Source organism: Babylonia areolata, chromosome 4 (genome assembly GCF_041734735.1).
Source record: "Babylonia areolata isolate BAREFJ2019XMU chromosome 4, ASM4173473v1, whole genome shotgun sequence".
In the NCBI taxonomy this organism is placed as follows: domain Eukaryota; kingdom Metazoa; phylum Mollusca; class Gastropoda; order Neogastropoda; family Buccinidae; genus Babylonia; species Babylonia areolata.
Genome location: NC_134879.1, coordinates 19600605 through 19613735, shown reverse-complemented (window position 1 = coordinate 19613735; position 13131 = coordinate 19600605). Strand labels below are relative to the sequence as shown.

Genomic DNA, 13131 nt, shown 5'->3' with positions numbered 1-13131 from the left:
TGTGTGTGCATGTGTGCGTGCGTGCGTGCGTGTGTGTGTGTGGGGGGGGGGGGGGGGGGGTGCGTGCGCATCTTTCTACCCGTATCTCCATCCGACGACTGCGGTTTTTCGAAAGAACGTGGATCAATGTTAAAATGTTTTCTATCAGTTAATGCGATGTTTGGTTACCGTTTGGATATGTCAGTCAGTTTGAACAGGACTTTGCTTCATGGTCACATCGTCACTGGCATTGATACTGTTTATCATTCATCTCTGGCATGCTATAGTGGTGGTGTGTCTTGTCGAACAACGAGGTTTGCAGTTTTGCGTCCTTAAAAATGACCGACAAAGAACATTGACTGATATTAGCACACACACACACGTTAGAACACACACGACACACACTCACACTGCCCGCGACGCAGCAAGAGAGAGAGAGAGAGCAGCTGTGGTCAGATGACTGACCAGGCATGAAATGACCACTCATCATTCACTGTGCCAATTTATGCAAGTTAAGTGGACTGCAAAGACAGTCACATGTGCTGCACGCAGATCGGCACTAATCAGGCCAAATCCGACGACAACTGTGTTTTTGACAAGGTGTTCAGTGACGGATTTCTAAATGATCCCTGAACCGATTTACGTCGGATAAGTTGCAAAAGAAAGAGCTTAACGCCTACTTTCTAATGAGTATAAAATGAAGTGTTGACTATTTACGATGAATTTAAAATCTTAATTTAAGTCACCTGAACAGGGTCAGTTTTAAGGAGCTCGTCACTGAAAATTACAAACTGCGTTAAATCAGTTTAACGTAGGCAAACATAAATGGAATAGACTTATAGATGGAATTGCGACGATTCTGCCAGTATATAATACTTGTAGTTTACTGATCCGACAAAAGAGATATTAATTAAATACCACGAAGAAGAAACACAGATTCCAGCTCAGCCAATAGCGTACCGTGACGCGACACTGGTCGAGCCGTGAGTACGTTGTCTGGCGAAGAGGACAAAATGATGTAAGCGGAGTGACGTCACACATTCTGCGCGTGGGTTAGTTGCAAAAACTGTCGTCTGCTAATACAGCTTGTGCGTGAGGCAAGCTAATACAGCTTGTGCGTGAGGCAAGCTAATACAGCTTGTGCGTGAGGCAAGTATTGGAGCAAGCATAGCGCTTGGTCACAGATAAGACTGGTGGTTTTCTTAGAGATTATGAAAAGTGGTTTATGCTGGTGAACAGATCAAAGCTGAATCCAGTTACAATTACTTAGGAGTTATTATTTTCTGCCACATTAAACTGGTCCAAATGTGTTGATAATCTTTCGGAGAAGGCACTCAGAGCCATTGCAGGGATTAAAAGACTGTATTTCAAGTTACAATGTGTGACAGCTGATACTATTTTCAAATTTTTTTTGGTCAAAATCAAACCAATTTTGTTGTATGGCTCCGAGATATGGGGTTTCCAGCGCTACAAAGCCATCGAAAAGGTACAAATAAAACTATGTAAAATGATTTTGGGTGTGGGTAGATATGTTAAAAATAACACTTCCATTGGAGAGTGTGGTCGGTTTCCCATTTATGTTGATGCTTATGTGCGGCTTATCAAATATTGGTATAGACTTATCAATTTATCACAAGACCGATACCCAAAACAATGCTATGATATGTTACTCATGCATGATAACAGTGGATGACTCAAGTAAGGACTATATTGTGTAAATTTGGATTCGGGTATGTATGGGCAATGCAAGATGTGGGTAATATTGAGTATTTTCAAAGGATCTTCAAGGACAGACTAAATATGATTTTCGGCAAAGCTGGCACGAGTCTGTTGTGAAAGAAGGTGATTACTGTTTATATCATCCAGAAATTATAAGAGTTAGTTACATTGGTGAGTTAGACAATCATGAGCATCGTCGCGTTCTGTGTCTGATTAAGTCAAATCGTCTACCACTTGATGGAATCCCTCGTTTTGGTAATCGTTTGTCAGATCCGATTTGTAAGTATTGTCATTTGAATAGTGTTGAAGATCTTGTATATTTTATTTTTGTTTACCACAGATATGCAACACTTCGTAAAAGATATATACCACTTTATTATCACCATTTTCCATCATCTTTTAAAGTTCATTTGCTATGTAGAAACCTGAGTGGTAAGTTAGTCTTCAAGGTTGCTATGTACATTTGTGGATCTTTGAAACACAGATGCAACACTTAATGTTTGATGTCTGTATGCTCACCTTGTGCTGCTTATACCTGTGGAATTTTACTTTTCCTGTCCATATGGCCCGAAAAGACCGCATTAAAATTATTGTTATTGTTATTACCGATAACTATACTCAACCATTACCAGGTTATGACCGAAGGCCTCTTCATCAGTCCAGCCGTCCACCAGGCGGTCAGCATTCTGTTTTCTCAAGTGAAGAACACAATTGTCACCGGGGTTGTCGTTCTTGCTGTAAAAAGAATAACGGGCACACCTCTTCCAGTACAAGCACAGCCTCTGACACTGATGATGGTTGTCCGTTCTGTAAGTGCTCAGAATGTCCAGTTCTTGTAAAGGGTCAATTACCTCTGCACATGTTTTCGCGAAAAATATAAAGCTTCCGTAACAGACGATGTGGAGATAAATGCATGTAACGGACTTCATTTTTTGAAACACTTTTGACTTTAATGTAAACAAATGTCTTACATTAATATCAGATTTCAAAAGTAAAGAAGCCTGTCTACGACGATTACACAGTTAGAAGAAAAGCAGCGTCTAATTCTTTCCAGCAATGTCAATAGTTTTGTAGCACTCAGTCAATCGATGAAAACCTCCGTAAATGAGACTGTCGGGTCTTATCGACGTTCTCTCATGACGAGGCCTTGTTGCGGCTTATATTGTCGCCTCTGCATCTTTTGTCGCGGGCGACGATATGTGCAGACCCTCACTGCATATATCGTCGCTGGTTGTAAGAGTAAAAAAATATTCAAGGTAAATATGAAAATAGTACTATGATGATGGGTGCGATGTGTGTGTGTGTGTGTGTGTGTGTGTGTGTGTGTGAGTGTGAGTGTGTGTGTGTGTGTGTGTGTGTGTGAGAGAGAGAGAGAGAGAGGGAGGGAGAGAGAGAGAGATGAAGGTGAATTTTATTTTTGAGGGTGATTTATAATTAGCAAACAATTGCTTTTTTTTTCATCCAGCCCTCTAAAGGGAAAACTGTCAAAAGGAAAACTTTTGTAGCCGTGCATCCGAGTGGGTTTATTATAAGAGGACGGTACAAAAGAATTAACTAATGATCTGTTGTATTAAAGGATAGAAAAGATCCATGCACCGGCCCATAGACATATAGATGGTCAGTCACTAAAGGGTTTTCCTATTGTTTTATTTACAATAGTTATAAGAAGAGGAGAAGCAATAAGAAGAAAAGAAGACAATGCAGGAAGCAGTGTGGCGAGACGTTGTCAACTTGGGGCGACACACTGTGTGCGACACACACACACAGTCAGTGGTCAGCAAGCTGGCTCCATGAAAGAGAGAGAGAGAGAGAGAGAGAGAGTGCACTAAGACCACTAACTCAATAAGTTATTAAGTTATTTTAGTCAAATCTCTCACGTCGGGGATCCGGTCATATCTATAACAGAAGAATAAAAGTCATAAGTACTCAGCTGCCTACGTTATTGTCTGCTTCATTTTATTTCAGATTGTACATGGTGTCAATACTTTTTCCACACAGACTGAAACATGAAACCAGTTTGTTATATCTTTTGATGAGTGTAGCATGGGATCAAGCGCAGTTTCCATGCAAAGGTCCTCACAGGTTTACGCAACATTCTCTTTTCCAGACAGGGTGGACACACACTAGTTGCTGTTCCCTGATTTACTGATGCTGTCCACAGGGTACGACAGAGCCACGTTTACGATCTTGCACGACAGGAGCTGCTTGAGAGTCTGCCGAAAACGAGACCCCATGTAATAGTAGACGAAGAAATTGAGTGAAGAGTTGACACAGCGGAACATCATAATGACGTTCCAGAAAACGTCTCTGAGATTACGATAGCGACCAGCATTCATCAGCTCCGGCACCAAAAATATCGTCACCTGAAACACCAGCGTGGGAAACGTGCACACAATGAACAGCACAGAAGTCGCTATCAGCATCCGGGTCAGCACAACCATGTGCTTGTCTGAACTTCCGGTGGGCTGGATTCCAGAGGCAGAGGAGGACTGCTGTCTCCAGTTGACCGCTGACTGCAGTTTGATGGCGGTGACGATTGTGGTGACGATGATGATGAGGAAAATGGTTGCTGGCAAGGCTGTGGCGTACACAAAAGTGTCGATGATGTCCAGGGTTTTCTTGTTCTTCAAATAGTATCTAAGGAAAACAACAAAAAAGTAATGAAGTAGATTGTAACCTACTGTCTGGTTAGCTTCGTGAATAAAACGCAGCGGCATATTCAGCCTTGTACATTGATCACACATTGCCTCTAAATAATTATATTTATTAACATCAGCTATTACTGTCATGAATAATATCGCTATGGAGTCGCAGTCAAATGTGACCATATTGTGTTCCTCAAAATAACACAGTTTTAGGTTACATTTTGAAATTAAAATACAAAAGTCACAAACAGTGTAGATATAGATCAAACAATGCTAAGAGACAAACATTTTGTCTCAAAAGTATAACAATGCAGGTATAGTCTTCTAGAATGTCACGGACGGGATGAAAAGAAAGCGAACCTTTCTGACGCGCTGTGACTCACCACATCACGTGATCACATGTTCTGCTTTGTCCCTCCACACATTTTCTCCGTGAACAGCTTTGTTGCCCGTTTCCTTGCGTTTGACAGTATACTGTTTTGGCATTGATCAGGAGGACAATGCGGGCATTCTAGTCTGCTGGCGTGCGATGTTTTGAGCGAGGAAGAAAGCTGTAGTTTGTGCTGCCACTGTTATTGGTCCCGAAACCCAGTTTAGACGTGAGGGCAAATCACTACTGAACGCATCACCAACATTCTTTACTTCTCGCGGTCGTGGGATAGGGTCTGAGTTTCGGCAAAGCTCCTGTCCACTCAGTGATGTCTGCCCACTTCTTTTGTTGTCTTCCTCGTCTCTTTTTCCCCCCCTCTGCACTGTTCCATGTTTGTGCAGTTGGGCTCGATTTTCTGTTTTCTGACTGACATTCAGTTGATTATCTTTATTTGAAGACAACTTCTTGGGCCGGACTATGGCATTGCGTTCTCGTCTGGTTTGTAGTTGTATCTGAGCTATCTTTTCGTTGTTTCTGTTGGTGTGTAGCTCATTGCTCCAATGGTGACGTGCATAACCTAACTGAATACGCTTGAATTAAGGTGTAAAAGGTAGGTGTCGTGGGCGTGTCAGACCCATACTCAAGATGTGGTGCTGTTCTGTTGTGTTGAGGATCTTTTTATTAGCGCCCCTCTGCGTTCCAGTCAGCTTCCTTTTGTTATTCTTATTACCTTCTGGTCTTTGTTTCATTATTCTCGATGTCATGGTATCATTTCGGCAAAGGTTATCGAACGGTACGTTTGCTTGTCAAAGTCATCTTCATACAGAACTGCAGAAACTCCCTCAGGACGCCTTTGAAGAAGGTCATTAACGAGGAGTATGAACAAGTGACACAATGCTTTGTCATATGTGCTGGTGCAACAGCACTCTGTGGCCATATTGTCTTTTTCCTTCTGTTACACTGTCTCTGTGGATGCGAAGATATGAACTGATCCACATCTACATATTTGATATGGATGTCGCTTTGAACAAGTGTCATGAGAAAGCCATATTTCCACACATTGTCAAAGGCTTTCTGCACATCGATAGATAATGCATTTGTTACATTTTGTTCTTGGAAACATCCTCCATGACCCGTGTGAGGCGTAATGATTGATCTTCTGCGCTTCTGATTGTTCTTTTGTTATGCCAGCTTGTTTTGGAGTGACGATCCCTCAGGTTGAAAATATTCAGTGTTCTCCTCTCTTATTCTATGCTGATCTTCTGTACACGAGAGTCATTTCATTTCAGTGCTCAAGTAACTCTCGACAGCTTGGTGGTCTCCCTTTCCGCGCTTACCCCTGCAGTCTTCTCTCTCCATCTTATTTGTATATTCTAACTTGGTCTTTAGGTATCGGGCCTTGTTCTGTTATAATTTAATGTTATTTTTATCGCTGGTTTGGTTTCAGTCCCATCCCTTGCTTTGATGATGTTGCCATTTGTTTGCTGAATTTATTCATTTCAGTTCGAGATGTATTCTTTTCTGATTCCTGCTTCCCCCCTAACCCCCGCACCACCACCCCTACGAACCCTTGAAATAAATTCCCTGGCTTCTTTGATGATACCTCCATCGGAATCCTTGACCACATTGTTAATATTTCTCCATATCACAACATTAACTTTGTCATCTCGTTTGTGCAGATGCTGAAAAAGGTCCCAAATGGCCGTCTTGAGATTTCAACTTGGTTATTGCGGTGAACAGTTAGATGTTGTACTTCACACCACTGAGGGAAGGACTGATATGAGGTCACCTCCATCAAGCTGTGATCTGACATCTCAGCTGATATGTATGTGGATGTTGTCTGTGCAGAACGCGAAGTCTGGTGATACTGGTGAATGCCACTGGCGTAAGTAGAAAGTATAGTCGTTGACAAGAATCGTATGTGTTTCAATGTCATCCCTACCTTGTCCATGGTGGTGTATCCCGAAATTTTGGGACTAGCTGTTGAAGTCTCCCGTGACATGACTTAGAACCTGCTATGCAGGAATTGGGTTGAATTAACTGAAAGCTCTCGGGCAGTAATGATTGAACATATCTAAGCTGCTGGTTACAATTCTGACTTCAAATTCACCATCCCTCGTTTTTGATTCCACTTGTATTCAGTTTGTTTCTGACCAAGATCATCACCCCGCATTCCCCTCCCCTTTTGATTACACCAGAATATCCTACGAGATTTCAAAGAATTTCCTTCTTGTAGATGGATTTCTGTAAGAAACTGATCTTGTCGTTGGTTTCATGAAGAAAATGCTCAGGTTGCATTTCCTTGTTGAAAACTCCCTCCGAATGCATGGTTTAATACAGGCTTTTCTGTCATTTTCTCTTGCTGTCCCTTGGCGATTTGTGTTCATATTTACTCTCCTTTTAGAAAATGAATCTAAGTAGCCGCTGGCGCGCTCTTTGAGCCTAAAGCCCGGCATACACTGCACCTGTCTACTGGATGCTCCCGGGCCTGTTACTGTCTTTATCGATCTAATCTCCAAGTGTCTTCTGGGCTGTTAATATTCCTCACTATGGTTCATTTGAGTGTGCAGTCTGGCCTCAGCACTGAGGGTTTGTGCCGGGGTAACCATGCCATTAGCTTCATGTCCAAACCAGCCTTGGAGTACAGGGTGAACCGTTTTTCAGATATCCTACCCTGTAGTTTATCTTATAATGCGGGCTTAAATCGTGTCACGAACCGTTAAAAGTCACAACTTTATAGGGTATTTGGTAGGAGACAACAGGGCCATCTCCAGATCCCCACACCCTGGCAAAGTTATCAACGGAACTGTTTATTTGCCCAGGCAAACCTGTCAATAGCAACAAACCCCGCAATTCATTATGATCCCTGACCCTCTTAAGGACTTCATTTATATTTGTGTTCAGACTGTTTTTATGCAAAATCGCAACCAAGTAGAAAGAAAGAAAGAAATGTCTATTTACTCTGTGACGTAGATAATAAGTGACGTTCTATTGGTCTGTGGGTCAAACAGGCAGGCTTCTGTATGTTTGGGGCCAGCAATGGCCATCATGCCAGCCAGGAGAAGGAGGGAGATGGTGGTGATGATGACGGCCAGAGTGCGCGTGCTGAGCATGCGCTGTGCACGCAGTGGGCTGACCACGCAGAAACATCGCTCGGCCGCTATCACGGCGCTGAGAAACATGCTGACCCAGGTGAAGCTTGTCAGACCTGAACAAATAGATATGTTTAGCAGTGCATGCTATTCGTGCTCATAATGCATATTACATTGATTTTGTAAGACTACACGTGTGTGCGTGCGTGTGCGTTCGTGCAGGGGAGTAGGGGGTAGAGGCTTAACACAAACAGATTAAGAATAAACCAGTGTTTGAAGCTTGATTTTTTTTTCTCTCGTTTCTCGTTTCTCTTCGCTTTTTTTTTTTTTTTTTTTTTTCATTCTTTTTTTCTGTGCTTTATAAACATCCCATGCCATGGTGATGAATTCTGCTACGTCATTCGCAAATGTTTGTTTGATGTTTCTTTTCTTTTCTTTTTGGCTCGCGTGTGTGTTTTTACCCATCTTTTTTTAATGATCGTAAAAGGATGAAATAGATCGATTGCCTCGTTTCCAGCACACAACTTTCAGTTCGATGAACACCCGTTTCTGACGATGAGCAAAAAAATTCTTATTTGGATCGTGATATAAATGAACTGCTAACCCCCCACCTCCAACCTCCCACCCCCAACTCCTACACCCCGCTCTAAACTCCACCTCGGCACAGTTGATTATCTTTCCTTTTTCATACATTGTCAGTGCTGACGTTTGGGGAGAGAGAGAGAGTGGGGGTGGCAGACAGACAGACACAGAGGGGAAGACTAAGAGAGACACAGAGAGAGAGAGAGAGAGGGAGGGAGGGAGGTAGGGGGAGGGGAAGCAAATCAAACAAATATGTCGCAAACTACGGTACCAGAAACGATTTCCGAGCCAAAATTATGAGAAGAAACGTTTGAAACCACTTTTACAACTCTTTCACGCTTGTGCTATTCCGTGTATTTCTGCTATCTTTGTTTTGTTTTTAAATGCAGACACAGAGACGGAAAGACAAACATTTCTCTTTTTTTTCAGCGCCTGTCTGTCTCCTCGTCTTCTGTGTTCATCTGTCCATGTCTCTCTGTCCATTCTTCCCTCCCTCTTCTTCATCTCACTGGCACTTTGTCGCCCTCACTGTTTCACACATTCTCACAGACAGACAGACAGACAGACAGACGGACACACACACACACACACACACACACACACACACACACACACACACACACACACACACACACACACACACACACTTGGATAATGGAACGAGGATGTCAACTCACATTCGTCAAGTGTGTGTGTTCTTGTGGAATGGGACAACCTACTTTCGTTTATATCATTGAAGTGTGGGTATTCTGGAGACCAGGCAACATTCGCATAACGGAAGGGCACGGTCATCTGCTTCCATAAATTATGATGTGTCAACATTTGTGCCAATATCAGTTTATTAAGGACTGTCATTGAAATCCTGAGATGTCGTCCCATTGAGATATTTTGCTGTTCTCTTCTGCTGGGGTAGATGTGCTTGAGCCGTGTGTGAGGTCTTGGAAAATCATCAAACTATTTTGTTTATTAGCAGGGGGCGGGGGGGGGGATGTGTATGTTAAATTCTTTGCATGTAGCAGAGAACAGCTTGTCAAACTGCTTATTTGAAGCAGAGAGACTGTAGGATGCATACGTGGGAAAGCAGGAAACTGTAGAAAAATAGTAGACCGGGAAGTAGGAGACACAGTACACTCGTATCCTTAGGTTCTCATGCTCCCTAGATGGACGAGTTACCACTAGACCACCATTCAACATGGATATATATATATATATATATATATATATGTGTGTGTGTGTGTGTGTGTGTGTGTGTACACGTACACTCACACAAGTGAAACGCACGCGCGCGCGCGCACACACACACACACACACACACACACACACACACACACACACACACACACACACACACACTCAAAATATCACTCCATTTTTATACAGTTTTGTTGTTGTGTTGTTGTTGTTTGTTTTGTGTTGTTTTGTTGTTTTTTGTTGTTGTTTTTTTTTTGGGGGGGTATGACAGTTTTGTCATTGTGACAGATGCATAAACCAAAAGGAGCTTACAACTCCTTTCCCTATACCCCACCCAAATGAACAGGCTTACAAATCTTTGCGGTACTGAAGGGGAACAGAACAGAGACGCGAGTCAAACACGCGAACACACGCAAAAACTAATGTTGGGTGCTTCAAAACATGTGAAGGAGAAGTGAAGAAGCAGAAAGGCGAGGCCCCTGCTGACAAACCAGCCTTCCGTCTCTCCTTCCTCCACGTTCTCCACAAACACCAGGCAAGATCGCGCCAGAAAACAAAATGCACAATGAAACTACAGTACATTCATTAAACTGGATGAGGAGGAATTTTATTTAATGTCCCGTCACACGTATCGCTGACTGAAGATATTTTGTTAGAGTATTAATGTATACATTTGAGTATTATCGTTTAGAAGAGGAGGGGGAAGGGGATGAATGGTGAGATGGGGGAAACCGGAAAATATGGGGGAGGGGGGGGGGATTTGAAACAACTATCTAAATACTATACAGAAAATTACTTAATGGACTTCGTAAAAGTGAGAAGTCGTCACTCTAACAAGCGAAACAACTGATAATGAAAGCAAAAAGTCAAAAACATCAACGTTCTCAGTCACTTTTGATGACACACAATTGTGCAGGTAAGGCTCCATCCAATTACAGTCAAAAACTATATGCTTAATTGTCACATTACCGAAGCATATGCACTTGACTTTAAAGCAATATTTAGTCCGTAATGAATTAGATACTAGTCTGAAAATTAAGGCTAGAATTGCTCTGCGAATCGGACCAAAGTGTGAGAGAGTCCACTGACGAGGTTTTAGAGTTGAATAAAAGGACCTATAGAAGTCTCTTTCTAGTTTATTATGCATTTCCTCGAGTAAAGTGCCCTTCCTCCAAAACCCAAACTAAACAACCGACTCCTGTCAGTAACTTTCACACGCACAAGTGGAGTTAGGGCCTAGAGATATGCATCCGCGTAGGAAGCGGGAGAATCTGACCGCACTGGCTCGGAGCCTACGCGTGCCAGTATCTTATCCTCCTCCTCCCTCACCTCCTCCGCTAGATCTTGAATGGTGGTATAGACGCACGTCATCTGGATGAGACGACAAACAAAGGTTTTGTTTGCAGCATGTACTGGCACATGTAAAAGAACCCACGGTAACAAAAGGGTTGTCTCTAATGAAATTTCTATAGAAATATCCAGTTTGATAAGAAAACAAATACACTTGCAGGTAGAGAAAGTATTATGTTGTTGTAAAATGAGTTGCAATCTCATAGTAGCGACGCGTTCCCCCATTAGAAGAGCAGCTCTGATTTCACAAAGAGAAATATGTTGTGAAAAAAGAATAATACAATGCAATACAGTACACTACAATACATTGCCAGTGTAAAAAGACAAACAGCCTGAAATACATACAAATACTTCTCTGGGTATCTGTAATAACTACCGGCTATGATTCCTCGGCAGCTGCAAGTAATATATACCAACGTACTGGCAGTCAGTCTGCCAACTAGCAGATCAGGGTAACCGACAGACAGAAAGAACATAGGAGTGAGAAAAACAACAACAAAGAAAACAAGGGGAAGAAAAGGGAAAACATGATTACATCGCGCATTACGTGACCTACCTACAAAATACCTGATGAAGAAGTTGGACGGGCCAACAAATAAGCGGTAGACCTTCTCTGCCAGCAGAAAGAACGTGACGCTGAGGACTATCAGGTCCACAAGAGCCAGACAGAAGATGCACAGGTTGATCCTCTCCCTCAGCCCCTGCTTGTAGAACACAGCGGCACTCAGGATGTTGCCTGGCACCCCCACCAGGAACAGGAGAGGGACGACACCAGCCAGGATGATTGCTGATATCCACAAGTGTGTCTGGAACGGGAAGAGCCGACACAATCGTGAACGTTTAAAGATGGGAACTCACAACAGTGGTTGCTTGTAAGATTAAATGTAATGTCCAATTCCAATAATCAGTTTAATTAATGAGGCATTTCTGTTGGGTTATTCTATGTTCTGACGACAGATACAAACTGCAGTGCCTGCAACGCTCTGTGTGTAAAATTATAATCATTCATTTCTTACTGATCAATCGATTGATACGGATACTTGAATAGCTTCTATTCTCGATCAAAGGCATATAAATTGTTAGTTTTGATTGATTGAGTAATGTGGATACTTACACAGTGCCTAGCCTATCCTCGGTCGGAGACCAAACTCTAAACGCTTTACAAACATGGAATCCTTGATACAACATGCTGACTACATGAGTTGAGCCGCTGAGAGCTTTATTCAGGCGCTCATTCGGTTGTTAACTTTCTTTCATAGTTACGCTTTCTGCGTAGATCTCATGGCATACTGCTGACCATACCTCTTTGGTGACGATGTCCATGTTGTTCTCCGGATTCACCTTCTGTTCCAGCACCAGACATCCTTGGCCAGGTTGGCCTTCTCTGGAAGAGGCTCCAGGCAGTGACGATGACGCCACTGTGGCGTTGAAGATGCCTGCATTCTCACTGGGCAACGTGATCAGTCCCGAAAAGCTCCCATCCATATTGCTCAAATGGTACAGTAATGACAGTGTCTCCTGAAAAAATGTGTCACTTTCTTTTGGCTGGTTATAAACGTGTGTTGATCTGATTGCACGAAAATAATAACAATGTGTTGAATGTGCAACACTGGTCAGTTTCGTAAGTGATGCATCATACTACACTGGTCAGTTTCGTAAGTGATGCATCATACTATACTGGTCTTCGTAAGTGATGCATCATACTACACTGGTCAGTTTCGTAAGTGATGCATCATACTACACTGGTCAGTTTCGTAAGTGATGCATCATACTACACTGGTCAGTTTCGTAAGTGATGCATCATACTACACTGGTCAGTTTCGTAAGTGATGCATCATTGTGATTTCATCTTCCCTTTTCTCTTTCTCCGAAAAAATAAAATGTTATTCAAAACAAAACAAACAAACAAAAAAAGATTCTTCACCCCAAAAATTATCTGATATATTCCATTTCAGTCAGTGGGCTAGAGAACTAAACTACAAACACTGTCAAATAACATATTGTATCCTTCGTTTACAGGAGACATGATCATATAAACTCATTCCAACCACTCACTGGGCTCATATCCGTTCTTTGTCATACTGATTAGTAAAATGTTGTTGTTTTTAACTTCATGGCCGATTTTACAATGATTCCCAGTGTCGCGTGCGCGGCGCTTTTAAGCCTGGAGTCAGCAGAAATATAGTGACTGGTGACGAAAAGG

The 13131-nt window shown here is 42.4% G+C and overlaps 1 protein-coding gene across 1 annotated transcript; it reads right to left on the bottom strand.

Moving 5' to 3' along the window:
- Positions 1–3723: 3723 nt before the first annotated feature.
- On the bottom strand, positions 3724–12413 carry LOC143281406 (galanin receptor 2a-like). Its single transcript, XM_076586615.1, has 4 exons — positions 12231–12413; positions 11485–11734; positions 7675–7921; positions 3724–4335 (listed from the first exon to the last, which is right to left on the bottom strand). Exons 1-4 carry the CDS (start codon positions 12411–12413, stop codon positions 3822–3824), a joined length of 1194 nt encoding a protein of 397 aa, XP_076442730.1. The 3' UTR covers positions 3724–3821.
- Positions 12414–13131: the final 718 nt, after the last annotated feature.